The sequence below is a fragment of the Bubalus bubalis genome, chromosome 17, assembly GCF_019923935.1.
Source record: "Bubalus bubalis isolate 160015118507 breed Murrah chromosome 17, NDDB_SH_1, whole genome shotgun sequence".
NCBI lineage: Eukaryota > Metazoa > Chordata > Mammalia > Artiodactyla > Bovidae > Bubalus > Bubalus bubalis.
This window is the reverse complement of record NC_059173.1, coordinates 19,705,924-19,729,177: the sequence shown is the minus strand read 5'-3', so window position 1 is coordinate 19,729,177 and position 23,254 is coordinate 19,705,924. Positions and strand designations below refer to the sequence as shown.

The window sequence follows — 23,254 nt, the reverse complement described above, 5'->3', positions numbered from 1 at the left end:
CTCAGTTGTGTCCGACTCTTAGCGACCCCATGGACTGCAGTCTACCAGGCTCCTCCGCCCATGGGATTTTCCAGGCAAGAGTACTGGAGTGGGTTGATTGAAGGAGAGATACCACCAAAAGCTTCTAGGGACAAATCTAAAATAATCTAAAATCAAGCTAGCTTTTTATGAAAAAGTGAAACAAGTCCAATCAACTGAAGTACCTTCTCCAAGAACAAAAAAGGTAGTCTGTGGCAAAACTGGAGGTCTTTATTGCTGTTTGGCACGAACACCAGAATCTGTGTCAAGCCATGCATCGTGCTCTGATTTTTTTTTTTTTTCCCCCCTGCTTTTGAGGCAAAACGGGAACAACTCGCATTGTAACACTTTCTGAACTGGTTCCGCTTTCTTCACGTCAAAGCCAACCAATCCCAGTATGCAATGCAAACAATGAGTTAACAGTCGCCTAGAAACCACATATCCCAGAATGCCATGGTCTCAAGCAATCTCGGAAGTGGGTAGAGGAGACGCCACTGCATTCTGGGAGTTGTAGTCTCACAGGACTGGTCCGCCCCTTGTGCAACTTTGGCGGCCTACGTTTGGAGGAAACGCCGCTCGAGTGGCTTAGCGCGGTGGTGGCCATAGAGAGCGGTTCCGCCCAACAAAACCTTCGCCTCCGGCCTGGTGGCCAGCTCCGCCTCTTCTCGTATCTTTCCCACAGCCCAAAATGGCGGCGGAGGTGGATTTTGGCGACTTAGAGCTGTTCGAGGCGTTTGACCACCCAGAGGAGTCGACTCCGAAGCCCGTTCATTCCCGCTTCAAGGACGACGACGGCGACGAGGAGGACGAGAATGGGATTGGCGACGCGGAGCTGCGGGAACGGCTTCGGCAGTGCGAGGAAACCATCGAGCAGCTCCGCGCCGAGAATATCCTTCCCGCTCGCTGGGCCCTGTCATCAGGGCGTGTGGTGGGGCCCGTGCCGGGAGGGCGCGGGCGGAAATTCCACAAGGCCCAGAATTCAGCCTGAGAATCTAGGGTTCGGGTTGCGTAAGCTGTCCTCGAGGCCTCGGCGCAGACCTCTCCCCTTGTGGGATTCGTCTCCTGGACCTCATTCGTTTCTCCCGTCCGCGAGTCTGGGGTGGGATTTTAGCGTTATTACGGACTCTTTCAACTGTTCAGTTGCAGACTGTTTACCACGTCTGTTCCCGTCTTTTGAGTCATTATCCGGTCTCCTTTTTTGGAACCAATGTAAAGTTGATGCAGTCAAGCTATGTGGTGTATTAGGAGATACCGGCTACTTTGACCTGGGTGCATGTGTTTTTAAGGCGGGGCCAAAGTTAGTGGTCCTATTTTGTGGAGTTGGGGTTCCTAAGGAGTCGAGGCATGCACAGAGAAATGGTTCATTGCTGATGACCATTGGGGATTCATTTCAAAGTTCTTCCACTTTGAAACAGCTTCCGTGTGGAATGTGCATTTAAGTTTCCGTTTGACTTTAGTTACATGTCCACAGCCTTTCTAGCAAAATGTGTTAATATGTTAATACATTCTTAGAAGGTGTTTGCGGGTGGGGTTTATTTTAAAATTTTTTGTTTATTTTTACTTAGCTTACAATTTTGGTTCAGGAACTTTTTTCTAGTGTAAGGTTTTCGAAGCCATTTTTTTTCATAATGCCTTTTTCCTGGACATTTTATTGTGGAAAACTTCTAAAGACAGAAAAGTTGAAAGGATTTGGCAGTGAACATTCGTAGATTCCATCCTAAATTTTTCCGTTCTTAACAGTTTGTTATGCTGCATTTACCTTGTTGAGTTATCATGATGCTTTTGACCTGGAACGTTTTCTTAAGTGGCTCTTTAACTTCTGACGGTGCACCGTTGACCGAATAGCATTTTTGGTTTCAGTCTGTTAGTCTCTTTTGAATTACATGACCCCCGTCTTAGAAATACCATGTTGGAAGGGTATGTATTTTAGTTTTTTAGATCCAGATACTAGTCCTGCAACAGAAAAGGTCAGTAAGTGTGTCGTCCTCAAAACATTTGTCTTTTAACTTCTGTAACATACGTTTATAACATTGACATCAAAAATGAGGTTAGTAGTTGAATTTTATGATCTTATTTCTGTTTAATGAGGGCTATAGTCCTTAACAAGTAATAACATCAAGAACTTAAAAGAAAATTGAATATTTTGACTCGACCAAGGTATGAGATCTTGAAATTGCACTGTAATGTACTTTTTATTTTGTCCTGATATTAATATTTAATCACAGGTTTTTGTTTTTGTTTTAAAAAGTATTTGGGATTTCTGTATCGCTTCTATTTGTTCCATATACTCTGAAGAAATCAGAGTAATGATCCTTTAATTTGTGAGGGTAAAGTTTGAATTCTTATGACTGCGTTAAACTTTGAAACTGACTGGGTGAAAATACGTGTGAAACACAAACCAGAAATTTTTTACTTAATCTTTAGAACAAGTTATCTTCAGGCAAGTTATCAATCTGTTCACGTTGTTTCTATTCAATGAACATTTCTGGGGAGTTAGAATTCAAATTTGGAGAAGGGAGTGGCACCCCACTCCAGTACTCTTGCCTGGAAAATCCCATGGCGGAGGAGGCTGCAGTCCATGGGGTCGCTAAGAGTCGGACACGACTGAGCGACTTCACTTTCATTGTTCACTTTCATGCATTGGAGAAGGAAATGGCAACCCACTCCAGTGCTCTTGCCTGGAGAATCCCAGGGACGGGGGAGCCTGGTTGGGAGGCCATCTATGGGGTCGCAGAGAGTCGGACACGACTGAAGCGACTTAGCAGCAGCAGCAGCAGCAGAATTCAAATTACAGTGTTGATATAGCTGAAGATTTATTTACACAATTAAAATGTGTCTGTGAATAGAAACAATGCAAGATAAATTTTAGAAGAAGAGAAAGGAGTTGCTTTTGAAAAAAGTACAGTGAGTAAATTTGCTTTCAGGCGTCTAATTTTAATAGATAATTACATGTTGATGTTTCCTTTTTTATGTAATTGTATTTGTTTGTTGGCTATGCTGGATCTTCATTGCTGCACAAGCTTTGCTGTAGTTGCAGCAGCTGCTGCTGCCGCTAAGTCACTTCAGTCGTGTCCCACTCTGTGCAACCCCATAGACGGCAGCCCACCAGGCTCCTCGGTCCCTGGGTTTCTCCAGGCAAGAACACTGGAGTGGGTTGCCATTTCCTTCTGCAATGCATGAAAGTGAAAAGCGAAAGTGAAGTCACTCAGTAGTCCAACTCTTAGTGACCCCATGGACTGCAGCCCACCAGGCTCCTCCGCCCATGGGATTTTCCAGGCAAGAGCACTGGAGTGGGGTGCCATTGCCTTCTCCCTAGTTGCAGCAAGGAGGGACTACTCTCTAGTTGCAGCGCACAGGCTTCTCGTTGCCGTGGCTTCTCTTGCAGAGCATAGCCTCTAGGGCTCAGGCTGCAGTAGCTGTGGCAGTTGGGCTCAGTAGTTACAGTTCCCGGACTCTAGGGTACAGGCTCAATAGTTGTATCGCACAGGCTTAGTTGCTCCACAGCAAGTGGGATCTTCCCGAACGAGGGAGCGAACCATGTCTCCTGCATTGGTAGGTGGATTCTTTACCATGGAGCCACCAGGAAGGCTCCGATATTTCTTAGTGTGCATTTATTTAGTAGTCACTAAATCTAAAATATTTATTAAAACAGATTTATTACACAGAATGGTATATTAAGGCTTTCAGACTTTGGGGTGCCATGATGCAGTTTAACATGAAATTTTTTGTCCCTGGTACCAGCTGAAGTAACCTGCTACATTGGTGACTAAAATTTTAGAATTTAAACATATTTCAGAATATGTCTAAAGAATAATTTCTCTATGCCCTACCTTCCTTCCTATCTATGTGAGCACACTCTGTGGATCTACAGTTATTTTTAGTTAGGTAGTAAATGTATTGAATGTGAATAGGATTCCTAAAAAAAAATCATAATTTTTATATATGTAGAGATATATTATTTAGACAGGTGCATGCTTTGTAATAGAGTCGATCATTTGAACATTAAATATTTATAAGTGGGTTACAATCACTTGAGTTCAAACGATTAGAGCATTATAGGCTTTGCCAATTTATAAGAAGGAAGCATTAGTATCCTGAAAAAGGAGTAATCTATATATTTATTTATTTATTTAGAATTAGGGTTCTCCACATTGTGAGACTGACAGAACTTTCTACAGAAAACCAAGGAAGAAAAAAATTTAGATAAAATTTGTACCCCATTTGTCTTGATTTAACCCTTATTTTTGGAACTTGCATATCAAAGTGCCTCTTTCTTTTAGCCAGTAAACATTGTGAGTTGGTTTTTGTTGTTGTTTCTTCTTTATATGATGAAAATTTTAAATGTACAGAAAGTGGAAAGAATAGTATAATTAATACTCATGTTTTTATCACTTAGATTTAACAATATTTTGACATATCACCTTCTTCTAATTCCATATACATATTTTACCCCAAATATTTCAGCAGGTATTCTTTTTTCTAAAAACTTTCATATACTACCACAACACTATTATCACACTTAATAACTGGCATGATTTCCTTAATAACATTCTCAACCATATTCAGATTTCCCCAACTGAATGTCTTTATCACTGATTGCTCAAACTGAGCTCCAATCAAGAGTCACAATTGCATGTGGTTTTTAAAAACATGGTGTTTTGTTCTGTTGGATAGTTTTATTATTTGTTTATTTATTTTTGGCTGTGCTGGGTCTTTGTTGCTGTGTGGGCTACTCTAGTTGTGCTGTGCGAGCTTCTCATTGCGGCGGCTTCTCTTGTGGAGCATGGGTTCTAGAGCACTTGGCCTTCAGTAGTTGTGGACAGGGGCTCAGTAGTTGCGGTTCCTGGCTGGTAGAGCACAGGCTCAACAGTTGTGGTGCATGGGATGAGTTGCTCTATGGCATGTAGGATCTTCCTGGACCAGGGATCGAACCTGTGCCTCCTGCATTAACAGGCGGATTCTTTACCACTGAGCCACCAGGGAAGCCCACAATGTATTTTTTTTTTAAAGCTGAAGTTTGTACAAATTGAAACAAGTGTCTGATGTCTTCATATTTTAATTTTATTTCTCTACTTGATGTGAGCAGTTCCACATACAGATTGATTGATTTCACATGCTGTACAGGTACAAGGATTTGAAGAAGGTGTGGAGAAATCAGATACAGCTGCTCCCAGGTTACCAAAGGAATATATAGCAGATTTCAAGGCTGCAGTCTAGTTCTATTTTTTCCAGTTTTTGAAAGTCACATCCAGGAATAGTGTAATTTTACATCTTTACTTTAAAATTTGGATCTGAGATGTTTAGTGCAGTGTGCTCTGCCCTCCAAAAAGAGTCTACCCATTTATTTATAAAGTGTTTCCATTTCCTATATATTTCCAAGCCAAATTCATTCTGATTCTTTCAGAATTATATTCTTTGTAACCTGCTGGTTTACCCAGTTCCTCCCTCTCCTCAATTTATAAACAAACAGCCATTAGGTAAAGAAACTTTTTGGTTGAAAACTGAACTGCAGCTTTTAATTTTTTATGAAATATTTAAAATACACATGTAAAGTAAAAGATAATCTTTATAAAATTGTTCAAGTATGTAAAATTGGTGAAAACCGGAGTTCCTGGTGGTTCTTGATCTTATTCGTAAAATATTATATGATCTTTGGTACTTAGAAATGCTAAAGGTTCAGTGTTTATATATACATATGCAAGTTTTACTTTAATGTCTTCTAAGAATATGTTTTAACTTTTGTTTTAGTGGAATATTGGTGAACGATACTAAGTTAGATGGACCTTTATTACAGATTCTATTTATGAACAATGTTATTTCAAAGTAAGTAATTTTTTCTTTCCTAAATATTATGAGCTAATGTGTTTATGATACAGTATTTGTATAAATATGCTGTTTTCATCTGTGTTTATACCATCTGTATTCTTTTACTTAAAATTTATGGAATCATGATAAGAGCCAGATTTTGGCTCTTATTTTTGCAGTCGTATAAACCTGAATTTGAATCTGGCTACCTCTGCTTTCTACATATGTGAACCTGGAGAGGTCACTGACCCTCTCTGCATATCAGTTTCCTTACTGGAAAACAGGACACTAATAGTAACCACCTTTTAGGTAACTGAATGAGCACCTGTAGCAGCCCAGTGCTGTTGTTGTTTAGTTACTAAATGGCGTCTGACTCCGTAACCCCATCGGCTGTAGCCCACTACGTTCCTCAGTCCAGGGGATTTCCCAGGCAAGAATACTGGAATGGGTGGCCATTTCCTTCTCCAGGGGATCTTCCCTACCCAGGGATTGAACCTGCCTCTCCTGCAGCTCCTGCATTAGCAGGTGGATTCTTGACCACTGAGTCACCAGGGAAGCCCCAATAGACAACCGCTAATAAAAGTCACTGCTACCACCATTTCGCTACCAAAATCAGGGAGCTGAGTTTTCCCTGTGGACTATGGTCAAAACTTACCACGTGATTTTTTTTTTTTTTTTGACTAGCAAAACTAGACCTTTGCTAGTTTTCAGTATTCTTGGGTCTAGGATGACTCGGTGCTTTCCTACGATGTTTGCTAGAATGTTCTGAAATGGTTTGAGGCCTTGACCCATGCCTTGCTTGAAGCATGGTCATAGACATTTCAGATGGTTGCTTGCCCCCTCCCGCATCACATGTTGTTATCTTAGACGCTGTGCAAGGTAAAGGGAGCATACTTAGGTGTTACCTGCATGGCATATCCATTGGCTACTTTATCTCACAGAAGCGGAACCTGAGGCTGAGTGGGGTGGTACAGCCGGTGGCACAGTGCTGGGCCCGTGGGACTCTAGGGCTACTGTCACCATCAGAGTCAGCCTCTAACTCAAGCTCCTGGCAGACCTTTTTTTTTTTTTTTTTTTTTAATTAAAAAAAAAAAATTTTTTTTTGGCCATGCTGCACGGCATGTAGGATCTCAGTTCCCTGAACAGGGATCAAACGTGCACCCCCTGCATTGGGAGCGCTGAGTCTCAACCACTGGACCCCCAGGGAAGTCCCTCCTGACAGTCTTAATGTCTGTACCGCTCACCTGGGGTTGTACCTGCAGAAATCTTAGAATGTCAGAGCTAAAGAGACCTGACAAATCATCAAGTCCATGAAGAGGAATTGGGCTCTTTTGGCCCCTTCCGAACTGAGTACTGTAGAGTATTTGATGAACATGGTTCTTGACCTGGAGAGCTGGAGAGCATACACCGTGGTCATTTTTCTTGCATTGCATTTTGGTCTTTTTTTTTTCCTCCAGTGTCATATTTACATAGGTGTTGCCTTGTGTGTGCAGAGTCTGTAGGAAGAGGCTGTGGAAGAGCTGAATGCATTGATTGTGTGTGTGTGTTGCAGAAATAAGTGGCTGTGAGACAGGGTAGGAAGGGGGCTTTTTGTTATGTAACTGACTCTCTTACTTCTTTTGAATTTTGAACCATTTCCATGTGTTATATATTTACAAATTAAGTTTGTAAAATTTATAAATCCATGTAGTCTTTGTGTAACTATCTGCCAGCTGTTACATGCTAGGCACTATGTTAGATTATCATCATCATTTTGTTAACTTGACAAAAATGGGTTTTGTTTTGTTTTTTCTCTAAAGAATAGATTAGACTGTTACATAGAGTCAGTGATTTGATATAAACTCTGAAAAACAAAATAACAATATTTACACATGCCATCTTCTAAAAATGCATGACTTCAGTCAAGTCAGTGTTTTACTCTGTCTGGGTTCTGACCATTTTGTCCTCTTATGCAGGCAATATCATCAAGAAATAGAGGAATTTGTATCAAATTTAGTAAAAAGATTTGAGGAACAGCAGAAAAATGATGTGGAAAAGACTTCCTTTAATCTTTTGCCCCAGGTATTTCAAACTTAAGAGACTTTAGTAGGTTTTGCGTTTTACTGCCAATTATTAGGCGGCTCTGGGGATCCTCTTGAATCAAAACCAAAATGGTTGTTGAGATTGTCTGTTCACCTTCCATCCTGCAACCTGGCTTCCTTTTCCACAGTCTGACCAATGCAGCCATGGTGCTTTCTTTGGGATTGTGATTGCTTTTCTTAGGGAATAATATTCACACCTGGCTACACTCAAAGCCTTTCCCCATGCATCATTCCCTAACTTGGACACATGGTTGGGGCAGAAAATTAATTTTAGGTCAGGGAAAAACATCTCTTTTTGTGGGGACTATAAAAAATGGGTTTTCTTGTTTGTTTTTTTTCCGAAAATGAAAAAGTTCATATATCATCCTCTTCCCCCCTCTATTTGTTTTAAAAGTCAGTAGCATGCCCAAAGAAATCTGAGAGATTCCACTGTGTGACTATTAGGGCATAAATTTATCTCAAGAGAATCAGGATTATGATTTCTGGGCTTTTTTTTTTTTTACTTATAAGTTAAGGTAAGTAGAGGCTCTCAAATAAGGATCTTTAGCTGTTTATCCTCAGAGGTTGGAGAATGGAGTATTCTAATTTACTAAATTTTTGTCACCTTTAGTTTTCATCTATTATATATAATTTTTTTTTAAAGATTCAAGGAACAGAATACATTTAACAATAAAAACCGTAGTGAATGTTATTTGATTTTTGATTCAAGAAACACTTCAGAATTTTGTGCCTTGAGTATCAGTATTGACCAGCAATGTCAAGTTTATATTTTTAAATTTTTGATTATCTGATTTGAAGATAAAGCCTGTCTTGTCAGTTTAAATGTTGAAAGTTCCATAATTAATATTTATTAACATAAAAGTCATAGTGTAAGCTAATGCTTCAGAGGATACTATCTTTTATATCTTTTTTAACTTTCCCACTTGGGAAGTAGCTTTCATAAACTTTCCTACCTAGCTTAACTTCTCACTCACCCTAATTATCATAGCAATGAATTCAAACTTTTATATACCTTAATGGTATGTGTTAGAAAATAAAGTGAATGTGTTCAGATTCAATTATGAAATTTAAAGTTGTTAAGAATTGTTTAGCTTTTGTAACTTGTGTTTTTCTTTGTGTTAGCCATCCAGTGTTATGCTAGAAGAGGACCATAAAGTAGAAGAATCCAGTGCCGTTAATAATAAGGAAGCTTTTAGTGTAAGTTTGGACGCTTTAGTTTTGAATTCTGCAGATATATTTCCTATCCTCTGTCCATTGGGTAGCATTTAAATGGTAAACTGATATGTCATCTAATGATCACACATTCTTTCATTAAATTTGTTGTAAACAACAGTGTAGGCTTCAGCCTTCTAATATTATAGTTTGCTTTTTAAGAACTATTTCATTGTGACCTAGGGGTACAATGGATACACCTCAGAGGACTTTTTCTCCTGACTATCCTCTCTGTTCATTCTCCTTTCTTTTTTTTTTAAATAGATTTTATATTTTTTAGAGCAGTTTCTAATAGATTTTATATTTTTCTCAAGTTCACAGAGAAATTGAGTGAAACATACTGAGATTGGCCATGCATCCCCTGCCCCCACACATTTATAACCTCCCCCTCTATCAACACCTCCCAGCAGATGGCACCTTTGTTACAATTGATAAATCTGCAGTGGCACATCGTTACCACCCAGAGTCCATGGTTTAAGTTAAGGGTCACCTTGGTGCTCTGTGGTCTGTGGATTTGTACAGTGATACGCATCTACCATTAGACCTTCACATAGAGTCGTTTCACTGCCCTAAAAATTCTCTTTACTCCACCTGTTCATCATCCTCGCCCCACTCATCATTTTCAAGAACTTGGATGAAAATATAGAAAGCATGCTTGTGGAACTTATAGATGGGTGAATCCGAGAGGGATAAATAACTAGTATAACAAGTGGCAACTTGGAAATGTTAACTATTTGAAAGACTCATATAGTGAGTGAAAAACAGAAGATTTTTAACAGAGATGAGCCTATATGCAGGCCTTTTGATACCTGTGCAAAATTCAGAAGGGTCAGTGCAGTGTCATGTGTGATTTTGCAACTTAAAAGTTTTTAAAGAAGATGATGTAATCCTGGATTCCATTAAAGGAAGACCAGTTTTCATGTTCATGGAGTATTGTGTGCCATTGACATACCACAATTTAGACTAATAAGTGTGCAACATCCTAGGCAGGTGCCACCTTAAATCCAAGAACCTTATTGTTTAGAAGGGAGATGAAGTTATCTAGTTCAAGGTCAGGGATCTTTCTTTAAAGCGCCCTGATAGCTAGCATCCTGGTCTTTTTTTTTTTTTTTTTTGACTCAGTAATGTGGAATTCACTTAAAAAAAAAAGAGAGAGACATACTTCTTCATTTTTCACATCTCTGATAGAAATTTGCACTCTCTAAAAGTTGAGCTGAAATGTGCTTCTTGTACTAACTGGTCCTAGTCTTGCCACTTGGCACTCTATAGGGTGATCTCACATGATACCTTTGCAGATATTAGCCTTTATCACATATGCAGAGTTGTGTCCATGTCTTGTAAATCTTCTCAGTAAGATCTGTGGGCTCTTCATCCTCCCAGCACAGACAGGATATAGATGATATAAAGTGTTATTAGTTTTCTCAAGTGTGATGGTGGTATCACGATTCGTAGGAGAATGTTCTTATTCTTAGGAGGCTCATACTGAAGGAGTTAGGGGTGCCATGTTGTGAATGGCAGTGTTATAGCTGGTTGTATGTGGAAGCTGGAACTTGGGTAGGAAGTTGTTCGTCTCCAGCAGGAGCAAATAATAGCTTAGACTAAGGTGAGAGTGGTGGCAACTTACTTTTTAAAAATGGCTCAGTAGAAAGTATGTTTTTGTGTGGAGAGAGCGATGTGCACACAGAAATGTCAGTTAACCATCGTTGAATCTAGATGAGGGCTCATGGTGTTCCAACTTTTCTGTATGAAATTTTTGCAAATTTGTATGGAATTTTTCTCCTATTGGGAGACAAGGAAATGGAAACAATGAATATAGAAATAAAGACAGCTTTCTGAGGATCTTGCTACAAAAGGAAGCAAAGAAATGGGAAATAGAAGAATTGTTGACAAATTTTTGCTCTTTAAGTCTGGAGGGAGTGCCCCTGACAGCAGCGATCCAACAGGAAAAACTCCATGGTCTAGGCACCGTGAGGGAATTCAGTGATGGAGATTTTACTGACACATCAGGATATGACTCCTTCACTAGGGAGTTGATTATTATTTCTAGTAATTTTATCATCCAGAAATAAGTTGGTAAAACAATTAATCATAGTCTTACAGTATCTAATGTCATCTTTTTTTTTTTTTTCTGCTTAAATAGCAATATTTTTTGACTTGTTTTCTGCAGGTTGTAGGAAGTGTCCTGTATTTTACTAATTTTTGCCTTGATAAATTGGGGCAACCGCTACTAAATGAAAACCCTCAGCTTACGGAAGGATGGGAAATACCCAAGTATCCTACATAGTGAATGAAGATCTTTATGCATCTTGCCATTAAGTTCACCTTTAAAAAAAAAAACCAAATTGTGCAGACTATGATAACTATTCCTTAATAAAACTCACTAAAGGTACCAGCAAGTCTTCAGCCACATTGTTTCTCTAGAAGGGCAAGAAATACAAGTAAAGGCAAAAAGGTTTGTGTGGGGAGTTGCTTTTGTTTTCTTCTTCTTCTTTATTAACCAAAACCATAAACTCTTATAGCTTGAAAAGTTAATATTACCGGCTTACTATAAATAAACAGATTAAACCAGAATTTCAGTACATAGACATAGAGTAAATCTCTAAGTCAGTCATATTGCAACTCATTGGTTCAGGCCTGATGTGCCTGGGTGGGTGGAAAGGAATAATTACTGCTATCTTTGATTGCTGTCTTATAACCACCTACCCCTTTCCAAGTTTCCTAAAAGAAAATATGATAATCTGTTTGCCTCAAATCCTTCTGTTATCAGCCACTGACAAAATTCAGAGGTAACAGATCAGTTGGGAACATAAGGGCTCTTGGTTAAAAGACTTGATCAAAAGTAATATTTGTGTAACTCATTAGGACAGGTGGTAAAAGTGAGGTCATTTCTGCAGATATTAGTAATTGGTGATCTGCGTACTTTCTTGTTCTGATACACGTTGCTGTCACACAGAATTTTATTGATTTGCTTTGATATTTCTATTTACATTGTGAAAATCTTTGTTTTTTGACCAAATAGGCCAAAGCCTCACTGTTTCAATTGTGGTTCTGAAGAGCATCAAATGAAAGATTGCCCAATGGTAAATTTTTCTCATATAAAAAAAAAATCTTTGAACCAGAGCTTTCTAATATTTTCAATGCATCTATAGCATTGTGCAATATAAAGAAACTTCCTGTCTTACTTTCCTGTAGTCCTTAATTTTTAAATCTTTCCAAATTTGTCCATAAGTTTTAAGACATTATTTTAAAAAATAATAATTTATTACAGTGGTCTCTATTTGAGATGAATAAAACATGATGAGAATTCATGTTTAGACAATTTATTTTAAAAACTTTGTGATAGTACCAAGGTAATAAGAAACTGAAGGACTGCCTCTCTTCCTTGCTTATTTTTCTAAACTATCCAGTCTCTTTTATACTTGCTCCTTATGCATTAAAACTGAAATAATCTGTGTGCTTGACCTAGGAAAAGTGCTTATGTTTATTTAATTTCTGAACTATTTCTACACTGCTTGATACCATTCTTTCCAAACACATTATGATTTAGCCTCGAAATGCTGCTCGAATAAGCGAAAAGAGAAAAGAGTATATGGATGCCTGTGGTGAGACAAACAATCAGAATTTTCAGCAGCGATACCATGCAGAAGAAGTAGAAGAGAGATTTGGAAGATTTAAGCCAGGAGTTATTAGGTACCTATGTCATTTTACCTTAGAATGTCATTTCTATGTCCCCACTATTTGGAACAAGTTCTGTGTATCTTCAGGGTAATAATCAGGAAATAAGTGTTCTCCCACAAGTCTGTATATAAAAGGTACATCGATTAATCCAAAAAATATCTACAGTAAGTCCCCTACATATAAAGGAGTTCTTTTCCAGAAGCACGTTCGTAAGTCCAGTTTGTTCATTAGTCCAACAAAGTTAGCCTAGGTATCCCAACTAACACAATTGGGTGTATATAGATTAATAGGTTTCTAATATTTTTCACACAAATAATACATTAAAAAACTAACACAAAACATAAACAATTTTAATCTTATAGCACAGTACCTTGAAAAGGACAGTAGTTAACACTACAACAGCTAGCATGCAGAGGCAACTCGAAGGTTCGTGTGTAGGGGACTTGACTGTATTGTGATTGAGAGGCACTTCTGTACCACATGCTGTGTAGTATGAGACATGGAAGTGGTTTGGTGTTTTTTTTTTAATTTATTTTTAATTGAAGGATAATTGCTTTACAATATTGTGTTGTTTTCTGCCATACATCAACATGAACCAGCCCTAAGTGTACATGTGTCCCCTCTCTCCTGAACCTCCCTCCCACCTCCCGCCCCATTCCACCCTCTAGGTTGTTACAGAGCCCCGGTTTGAGTTCCCCACGTCATGCAGCAAATTCCCGTTGTCTGTGTGTTTTGCATATGGTGATGTGTATGTTTCCATGCTGCCTTCTCCGTTTGCCCCATCCTCCTCTTCCCCACCCCTGCCGTGTCCACAAGTCTGTGCTCTAAGGACATGGACGTGTTTGAAATACTAGAACAGTATGTATCTTCATCCAAGCGAGAATACAGTATTTTTTTCCTCCTCTTATTTTTACTCAGTGAGGAACTCCAGGACGCACTGGGTGTGACGGACAAGAGTCTTCCACCTTTTATATATCGAATGCGCCAGCTAGGATACCCACCAGGGTGGCTCAAAGAGGCCGAACTGGAGAACTCAGGGCTTGCGCTCTATGATGGGAAAGGTATAGTATGTTCAGTTAGATAAGTCAACTTAAGGGTTCTGTCTCTTTTGGTTTTTTTTTTAAAGAATAACAATAAAATAGAATGGGAATGGTTGTCTTGTTTAATGTGTACTGAGTTAACTAAAAAATACCATGATTTTCCTTTGTTTTACAAGGAAGGAACTAAAACTTTATTGAGAGTTACCAAATAATTATCTGGACTTGCTCAGTGACTACCTAGCAAGGTATTAGCTCTCCAGCTAGACCTCATAAACTCTTGCCTTTGTCAGTAATAGTAACAGAAATATGACCCATCTCTGCCAGGAGATCTATAAAAGTTACAATAAATAAACCGTCTTATTAATATAATCTAAAACTTCTCTTAGGTATCTAGAAAAATATTCACAAAAAAAGAAAAATATTCACACATGTGCCCAAGGAAATGTATGTATATGAAGATACTTTTTAGCATTGAATATGATAGTGAAAAATAAAAAACAACATTAAGGGATCTTCCCTGGTGGTCCAGTGGCTAAGACTCTGTGCTCCCAATGCAGGGGACTCCAGTTCAAGCCCTGGTTGGGGAGCTAGATCCCACATGCCACAACTAAGACCCAGCGCAGCCAAAATAAATTAATTTTAAGAATATATATATATTTTTTAAGACAACATTAAGGCCGTAAGGGAGAATGGCTAAGTAAACCGTGGTAGATCTAGGGGTTAGAATCCTTGTAGAATGTAATAAATGGAGTAAATCCATGGAGCTCCCATGGCAAGATTCTTATGCAATACTGAGTTTAAAAGATAAATTTCTGGGTAGTTTATTATGATACTGTTGATCTTCCTGGTGGCTCAGATGGTAAAAAATCTGCCTTCAATGAGAGAGACCTGGCTTTGATCCCTGTCTTGGAAAGATCCCCTAGAGAAAGGAATGGCAACCCACTCTACTGTTCTTGCCTGGAGAATCCCAGGGACAGAGCAGCGTGGCAGGCTACAGTCCGTGGGGTCGCAAAGAGTCAGACACCACTGAGCGCTAACACTGCTACTCCTGCTCCCGCTACCACTACTGTCGATCTTAAAAAACAAAAATCCCACATGGATGAAGCCATGCTGTATATTTTCTATGAGGAGTTATGTTTGTAAAAGATATTTTGAAAAGAACTGTCTAGATTTTAGGGTTTAGACTCGCAGAGGCCTCCCCTGACCAGCTTATTTAAACGTCTGTCTCCTGCGTTCACCTGCGTGTCCTGCCAGTCTCTCTCACTGCACCCTGTTTGTTTCCTTCATGCCCTGTCACAGTTCATATATGTCTGTCTGTCGTGTAGCACAGTGCCTGACATCTGGTAGATGGTAACTAAGTTTTTAAAAGTTGTAACCAATATACAGCAAACTCAACAGTGGTTATCCCTGAGAAGGAAAACAGGATTGCTCTTAAGATTTTAGTATTATCTCTAATGCTCTAAATTAAAAAAGAAAAGAAAGTGTTTCTAGATATTACTTAGGTCATTAAAATAAAAACAAAACATTTACCAAGCCCCCCTTCTCACGTAGTACCAAAAAGAGTATATTTAGCACAGTCCTTTTAATATTTTATGTCCCCAAGTCATGCTGACATTCAAATTATCATTACTCATGCCACTTTCTGTAGGTGCTTGCAAGTCCGCTGTTCTCTCTTTAAAAAAAGACAGAATTTATCTGGCTGCACCTAGTCTTAGCTGCAGCACACAGGGTCTTTGATCTTCTTGTGGCATGTGGGATCTAGTTCCCTGACCAAGAATGGAACCTGGGTCCCCTGCATTGAAAATGCAGCGTCTTAGCCACTGGACTACCAGAGAAGTTCCCCCACCGGTCTCTTAAATTTATTTGTTCACCTAGGGATTCTTTGGACACATAATTGTAGATAATTGAGAGTCTCTTAAATGTCTTTTAACCTGTAAGTTGCTTTCTTGTTTTTAACAAAGCTCTGAGTTTTGTCCTGGGATTTTTGAGGTTTTGCTGATCATCCCCATGGTTTCTTTCAGTATGTTTCTCTGTCCCTGTTTGCTGTGAATTGTTGGTGAAATCAGTCATCAGTGAACGTTGCCAATATCTAGTTATTGGGGATGGCACAGTGGTTGTATTCTCATTCTTTCATTACTTCTTGGCTTATTATCCTGAAAACTTCTATAAAGAGAAACTTCTCATCAACCATTTGGTTACCTTAGGTATATAGACATGGGATTAGCAACATAAATGTTCGAAAAGAATGAAGTAGTTCTCAACCATCCTTCAAGGATTGCTCTCATCTGTAAAGTGGTATTAGTAGTAAGTACCTCTTAGGGTTGTGAAGAATAAGTGAGTGAATACTTATAAACTGTTTAAAGCACTATCTGAGAAGGAAACATTTTTCATACATAGTAACCATTATATAAATGTCTCTTAAATAAAAGAACTGGAATAGAGCATTAGGCAAATCATAAAATCAGTGCAAAATAGACTTTTAAGCAATTCATGGAAGAACTAAACTTTCCAAGTTTTTCAATATTTATATTTTTGTCAAAATGATATGTCCCTGTTGTTTAAAAATTCTAATCTTTGTTCAGACAAATTATAATGAAAGCCATTCTCAGAATAATTTTGTGGCCATAAATATAAGCACTTTCCAGGTCTGCTTTTGGTCCAGAAAGGGATTTATATGGGCACTTAGCAATATTAACCTTTTTGATGATCCACAATAGATGGTGCTGATGGAGAGACGGAAGCTGGAGAAGTACAGCAAAATAAAAGTGTCACTTATGATCTCTCAAAATTGGTAAACTATCCAGGTTTTAATATATCTACTCCCAGAGGAATTCCAGATGTAAGTATATTGGTTTTATATTCTTCTGGGATATAAAATTATTTGTGTAGATTGTTCAAAATGTTACCTTACATAGCAATTACTGTCTCATAAAGAAGTTATGGTTGAGAATTCCCTCGCTGTCCAGTGGTTAGGACTCTACACATTCAGTGCTGAGGTTGGGAGCTCAATCCTGGGTTGGGAAACTAAGCTCCCATAAGCCATGCAGTGTGAACAGAAAAAAATAGTAAATGTGACATGAATTTGAACAAACTCTGGGAGATAGTGGAGACAGAGGAGCCTGGTGTGCTACAGTCCATGGGGTCACAAAGAGTCGGACATGATTTACCAACTGAACAGCGACAACAAAATGTGTTACTTATGAGTTTAACTTTTTAATTTCTTTTGTGTTGACTAGAATGTTAAGTGAAATCTTGAATTCGTCAAAAAGAAAACCCAGTTTTTTCTGATTTTATGCCCTAAGGAACTAAAATAGAATGATTAGATTCTGTAAATCGGGAACTGTTCTAAAATTAAAAGATTATCATTTCTTTTTTAACAACATGGGGTGGTTTGAAACAGTATAAATTTTACAGAATTGCTTGGAAAGTATTTTTCTACCTTTAATCAATCTACGTGTACTATAACTTTTTCCTACTTTTCCTTCTTTTCCCCCGACAAAGTAAAATTTCTCCGATACAAGAAAGGTTTGCTATACTTAATCTTTTCCAACTTCTATCTTATGTTTCAGGATTCAACAACTAACTGTATTAGTGGTGATGGTGGTGGTGGTATTTTAATAAAAATGTATTCTAGGGACTTCCCTCATGGTCCAGTGGCAAAGACTCTGAGCTCCCAACACAGGAGGCCTGGGTTCAATCCCTGCTCAGGGAACTAGGTCCCACATGCTGCAGCTAAGACCCAGTGCAGCCAAATAAGTAAATGACTTTAAAAAAAAATTCATTCTAGCTATTCTTAGGGACTGGGCAGTAGAGAAGCAGCCAAAGGTCTGAACTTAAAGAGTCTGGTGAACAGATCCGAAGATGTGTGTAATTAGTTAAGGGCTGGCTAAATTGCATGTACAAACCATCGGTGCCTCTGGAAGTTGGGTCCAAGTCCCAGCCTACATCAGAATCCCCTTGGGGTACGCATTAGAAGTGCACATTCCTGAGCACCCCCTCTCCTTAGACTTAACTTAGTCCCAAGAGTCTTTTGGTTTCACAGGAGCTCAAAGTGATTCCTGTTGAGAGCCGCTGTTGAATGTGTTACTGGCAATAAGAGAGAAAGGAGGGATTACTACTCAGTTTGAAAAGACAGAAGGTGGAAAACAGCATGAGTGAGCAAGTTAGGAGAAAGGGACAAGAACAGTGTATGGGCAGTACTGGTTCGTGTCAGGAGGCGAGTGGAAACCAGCCACTCTGCTGAGAGGCTGTCGTCACTGCCTGTAACTTCTTGATAGTAGGCAGAGCCTTTTTGGCTCAAGTGGTTTTGTCAAGGAGTCTTTTAGTATTCTGTCCTGACTGTTGGACAGGCAGAGTTGGTTTTTTTTTTTTCCCTTTCAGTGCACTATTATTTTTACCCCCTACCCCCCGCAAAAAGGAAAAGTCACATATGAAACAGGAATGTAATTTGATATCTCCACTTCACCTACTGTAAGCAGACTTCAGAGCATGACATTTTCCAAATACACACTTCTTTTTCCCTTCTCTTTTCATTGATAGGAATGGAGGATATTTGGGTCAATACCAATGCAGGCGTGTCAGCAGAAGGACGTGTTTGCCAATTACCTAACTTCTAACTTCCAAGCGGTAAATAGATTTTCAGAGTGTGGTTTAGAAAAATGTATTGCTTTCATCCATGGGGTTTTGTAACTCATAGGCATCTTGTTGCCTTTTCTTGTTTTGTATATAAAGTGCTCTATGTTTTCTGATGAATCCAAAGGCAAAAGGTAACTACATTCACCAGTTACCTGGATTGGTTCTCTGTATCATGTTTAAATGGAGGGATGGAGTGTAATTCTTTGTCTCCCCCACCTCACTTGTGTTTGGTTCTCCATTAGCCAAGCATGAAGTCTAGCAGCAAAAGGTCTTCGTCTCGGTCCAGCCCCAGTAGTCCAAAGAAGCAGAAGAAGGAAAACAGTGCAGCAGCCTCCCCCGCCGACATGGAACTGGACTCGGGTAGGTTCCACCCCATGGTTTTGCTTTCATTGAGAAAGTAGGACGAGTTTGTATGCTGCTGAGTTCCCTAAGAAAGAGGAAGCTCTTGTGAGCAGTAACTTGAGAGTAAATCTTCCCTTTTATCCTTGGGTATCAGAGCACCTCCACTATTGCCAGTCAGAGCTGAGTTTGGAAGGCTTATAGCTTGGCGTGAGAGCCGGATGGGCCCGCCAACCGGGCTCCTTAGACAGACCTTTCCACCCAGTCCCAGCGGCCCTGGATCTGGACTGGCCCCCTGATGGGCAATGCTTTGAGACACACAATGGAAAATACTCCCCTTTGGCAGCTCATTCCCAAGAGGAGGAAGGGCAGAACTGAGTCAGGCCTTCTCTTCTTCCCAAGTGTATAAATTCACGAAATCCCGTCTCCCCCCAGGAAAGAGAGATCGTGAGGAAAGTCCATCCTTTCAGAAAGCCAAGGGAAGGGAACAAAGACCTTGCCCTCTGTACTGCCCTAGTCTTTTGCTCTCTGAATCCTCTGGGTTTACCATGGAACCTGTGGTCAAGCAGGGTTGTGATGGTCCTGAGGGATGTGACCAGGGTGAGATGAGCAGGGTTAGGGCATTCGAGACAGTGAGAAATGCAAATACAGAAACATGAAGCATCACAGCATGTTTGTCCACCAACAGTGTGATAGCTGGAGTTCAGACCAGGCTGTAAGAAATGACGTAGTCAAAATAGGCAAGTTTTTGGTTGTGAGAGCCTCACATGGTACAGAGGAGATTGAACTTCTTCCTCTAGATCATGGCAAGGCACTAAAGGGTTTCTAATGAGATGGAAAGGTTAGTAGGACCAGATTTGTGTTTTAGAAAGACTAATTGTTTGGATGAGTATAAGGAAGACGAGTCGAGAGGCAGGAATGACTGATACTCCTGACCAACAGTAATGGTCCCAAAATAATGTAGCAGCTGTGACAGGCTGTGGGAAAGGGTGGACCCCAGAGAGCTAAGGACCGGGTGTGGGCCGAAGGAAAGGAGGAGGACTCTGGTGACTAGGTTTTGGTTTTGGAGACTTAAACCAGATACTACTGGTGGTGCCAGTGAACGAATTAACAAACAGGGGAAGAGTCTGAGTTCTAGGAAAAGATTCCTTGTTTTGTACAGGTCAGATCCGTTGTGTCTGTGAGACACCCAGATAGTGATGACTGGTGACCAGTTGACCACATGAACCCACAGTTCGGTCGAGCAATCTAGACTGGGGTACAGAACTGGGAAATAAGCCAGGGAGTTTCCAGTTACCTCCTCCGCTGCTTCTTCCACATCTGCCCACTCGAGAGTCTAGGCAGTCTCATTTCCAGCCAGATTTCCTACTGTGTTAAAGATTACTCTCGGTTAGAGTTCCTGGCACCAGAGATCCTGACCTCTCTCCCTGCAGATGTTCTTTTCAGGTGGATTGAGGCCATTAAGCAATGATGATCGTATGCTTCCCAGGGGTCTCAGTGGTAAAGAATCCACCTGCCAGTGCAGGAGATGCAGGTTTGATTCCTGGATCGGGAATATCCCCTGGAGAAGGAAATGGCAACCCACTCCAGTGTTCCTGCCTGGAGAATTCCATGGACAGAAGAGCCTGGAGGGTTACAGTCCATGGGGTTGCAAAGAGTCGGACACCGTTGAGCACACCTTACATATGTGGTATCTGAGGATCCAGTTTTCCCCTCTTGAGCCTTTTATTTTGCCATCAAACATCTGGGTTCACCTGAGTTCAAATAATAAATGCTAGTAAAATCAAGTGCTGTGTGACAACTCAGTATCTCAACATCCTCATTTCAGATGCCGAGGTCCCACATGGGTCCCCAAGCAGCGAAGCTTTTCAGTTTCAGCCCCCGTTGCCCCCTGGCACGCCTCCTCCGCTCCCCCGGGGCACCCCTCCACCCATCTTCACTCCTCCGCTCCCCAAGGGCACCCCGCCGCTGACTCCCAGTGACTCACCCCGGACGAGAACGGCATCCATGACCATGGACGAGGACGCGCTGACTCTGGAGGAACTAGAAGAACAGCAGAGGCAGATATGGGCGGCCCTGGAGCAGGCCGAGAGTGTCAACAGTGATTCGGATATTCCTGTGGACACACCTTTAACCGGGAATTCGGTGGCCTCTTCACCTTGTCCAAATGAACCTGACCTCCCTGTCCCAGAGGGAAGAACATCCGAAAAGCAGGTGCCAGGGGAGGCCGAGATACCAGACACTGCTGCAAAGAAATCGGAAGAGGAACAAGCCTCGAGCCCAGATTCTGAGACTGCTTTGCTTGGCCAGAAGGAAAAGGAAGAGTCCACTCAGGTAGACCCTAAAGGTGCTCTTGACCACGGCAGGGTCGAGTCAAACAGTGAGGTCAGGAATGGAGGGAGCAGCCAGCAGCTCCTTCATGCGGACTGCAGTCCTGCAGCAGCCACGAAGGCCCACAGTGCTATCCCCGACATGAGCAAGTTTGCAACCGGAATAACGCCGTTTGAATTCGAGAATATGGCGGAATCTACTGGAATGTACCTCAGGATAAGAAACTTGTTAAAGAATTCACCCCGAAACCAGCAAAAAAACAAGAAGACTTCTGAATGACTGCTTGGCATAGCACCCAGTGCTACTTAATTATAACTGTGTTCTGGTAATTAGGACTAAATGGTTTTCCTATTGGTCCCTCCCATGTGAAAGAAAAAAAAATTTACCCAAGGCTTAATTGTGGTCTAAGGTCAGGCCTCTTTTAAAGAACGGAAAGACTGAGCTTGCTGGTTTACTATATTTTATTCTTATTGATAAAAACTTGGGGGGAGGTAAGTAGGAGCTGGTTTAGAGATAGTTTGTTAAGGTTTATACTATTTTTGGATTGTGAATGTCTGTCAGGAGTGATGGTTTTTAATCTGTCTTTTGTACATCGTTTTCCCTTTCTACAATTTGCTAATTATCCTGTACGTAAGTTTAATATATCACTTTTTAAAAAGAAAAAATTCTAACCATTTAAAATTCATATTTCAACTCTTAACAACCAAATGAGAAAAATCAGGGACGAGCAGCTTTATACCATTTGGGGTATTTTTGTAAATGATTTACATGCATCCGTTTTAATAACACTTTTACTTTTTTGTAACTTCATTCTTCATATAAGCTTGCTATACAGGTATGTTCATCTTTGTGTACAAAGGTTTAATAAATTAGTTTTCATATACATAATCTAAGACTTTGAATATAAAAAAATGACTCACAGTTAAATTAGTATATACAACCTTGTAAGTTTGGTAGTAAATTATGTGGTTGCAAATCTTAGTGGTAGCAAAGGAAATTAAGACGTTACAAGTTTGGGTATTTTCAGTGGATTTCAGCCTTAAATATATTAATAGAAACAGCAGAATCTTTTAAAGTAATTATTTTGAAAAAATAAATGGTGGGCAGCTAGCCTTTGTACAAAAATAATTTTCTAGATTTGAATGATAATTGTTACAAACAAAAAGTAGGCATACACATATTGTGCTTAATTGTCTGATACATAATATAGAGCTGAAACTATGTTTTTGTCTTTATGTGGAATGCCATGACATCTTTACAGTCAAGTCCATGAAAATAAACATATAGATGATCTTGAATTAGTCTTAGGTAATGTTATTCTCCTCAGAGGCCAGCAGAGGGTGCAAAATACAACCGTTCCAGGTTTAGTTTTTATTTTGGTAACTTGAATATCCAAATTTAGTGTTCTATAAATAGTAAAGAGAAGGGAAATTATATGAAAAGGGAAAAATTATTTTCAAGGCCCTCATAGAACATGCTAAAAATTGAATAAAATGTTTAATCCTTTTGGCTTTTTTCTCTGAGTCAAAGTCCATAATAAAACTTATCTTTTACCATAGTTTACATAGTGTTTTTACATACATTATCGTACTCAACATTTGTGTTAGGTAAACATCTTCTTCACATTATGTATTTAACCTGAGGAAACTTCAGCAGCATGGAGAAGTCAAGGGGACTTGTCAGCATTCAAGAAGTGGTTGTCGGGACTTCCCTGGCGGTCCACGGGTTAGCTTCCACTTCAGGGAACACAAGTTTGAACCCTGGTTGGGGAACTAAGATCTCATGTGCCACAAGGCACAGCCAAAAAAAAAAAGAAGTGGTTGTTGAGAGGCCAGTCCAACTAAAGACTTGACCATTCCCTAAATCATACACACAGTTGTTTAACTACCCTCTTAAACATTGCATTGCAGTCTCCTATGACCAGAGATAGCTAGCAGTTATTTCTCTAGCATGTCCCACAGACAATTCGTGTTGAGGTTCTTTGTGCATTACTATCCCGTTGTAAACTCCAGTACTTTGGCCACCTCATGTGAAGAGTTGATTCATTGGAAAAGACTCTGATGCTGGGAGGGATTGGGGGCAGGAGGAGAAGGGGACGACAGAGGATGAGATGGC

The 23,254-nt window shown here is 40.0% G+C and overlaps 1 protein-coding gene across 5 annotated transcripts; it reads left to right on the top strand.

The window, feature by feature from the left end:
* The first annotated feature begins 425 nt into the window (after positions 1 to 425).
* Positions 426 to 22,697, top strand: ZCCHC8 (zinc finger CCHC-type containing 8). 5 transcript variants are annotated; one of them, XM_006047188.4, is made up of 14 exons: positions 426 to 905; positions 2,133 to 2,175; positions 5,767 to 5,841; positions 7,779 to 7,884; positions 9,027 to 9,101; positions 11,284 to 11,387; positions 11,503 to 11,568; positions 12,136 to 12,196; positions 12,664 to 12,806; positions 13,713 to 13,855; positions 16,552 to 16,673; positions 18,374 to 18,460; positions 18,712 to 18,829; positions 20,637 to 22,697. In XM_006047188.4, the coding sequence occupies exons 1-14, from the start codon at positions 707 to 709 to the stop codon at positions 21,416 to 21,418; spliced, it is 2,124 nt and encodes a 707-aa protein (XP_006047250.3). In that variant the 5' UTR covers positions 426 to 706; the 3' UTR covers positions 21,419 to 22,697. The 5 variants fall into 5 exon arrangements, with proteins under 5 accessions (XP_006047250.3, XP_044786173.2, XP_044786174.2 ...); XM_044930238.2 differs by having other exon boundaries at positions 431 to 905; positions 2,138 to 2,175; XM_044930239.2 differs by lacking the exons at positions 426 to 905; positions 7,779 to 7,884 and having other exon boundaries at positions 2,131 to 2,175.
* The last annotated feature ends 557 nt before the right edge of the window (positions 22,698 to 23,254 follow it).

Coding starts and splice junctions, on each gene's coding strand:
- ZCCHC8 (XM_006047188.4), top strand. CDS start 707: ATGGCGGCGGAGGTGGATTTTGGCGACTTAGAGCTGTTCGAGGCGTTT. Junction 906..2,132: donor CGAGCAGCTCCGCGCCGAGA/ATATCCTTCCCG, acceptor ACAAGTAATAAC/ATCAAGAACTTAAAAGAAAA. Junction 2,176..5,766: donor AATATTTTGACTCGACCAAG/GTATGAGATCTT, acceptor CTTTTGTTTTAG/TGGAATATTGGTGAACGATA.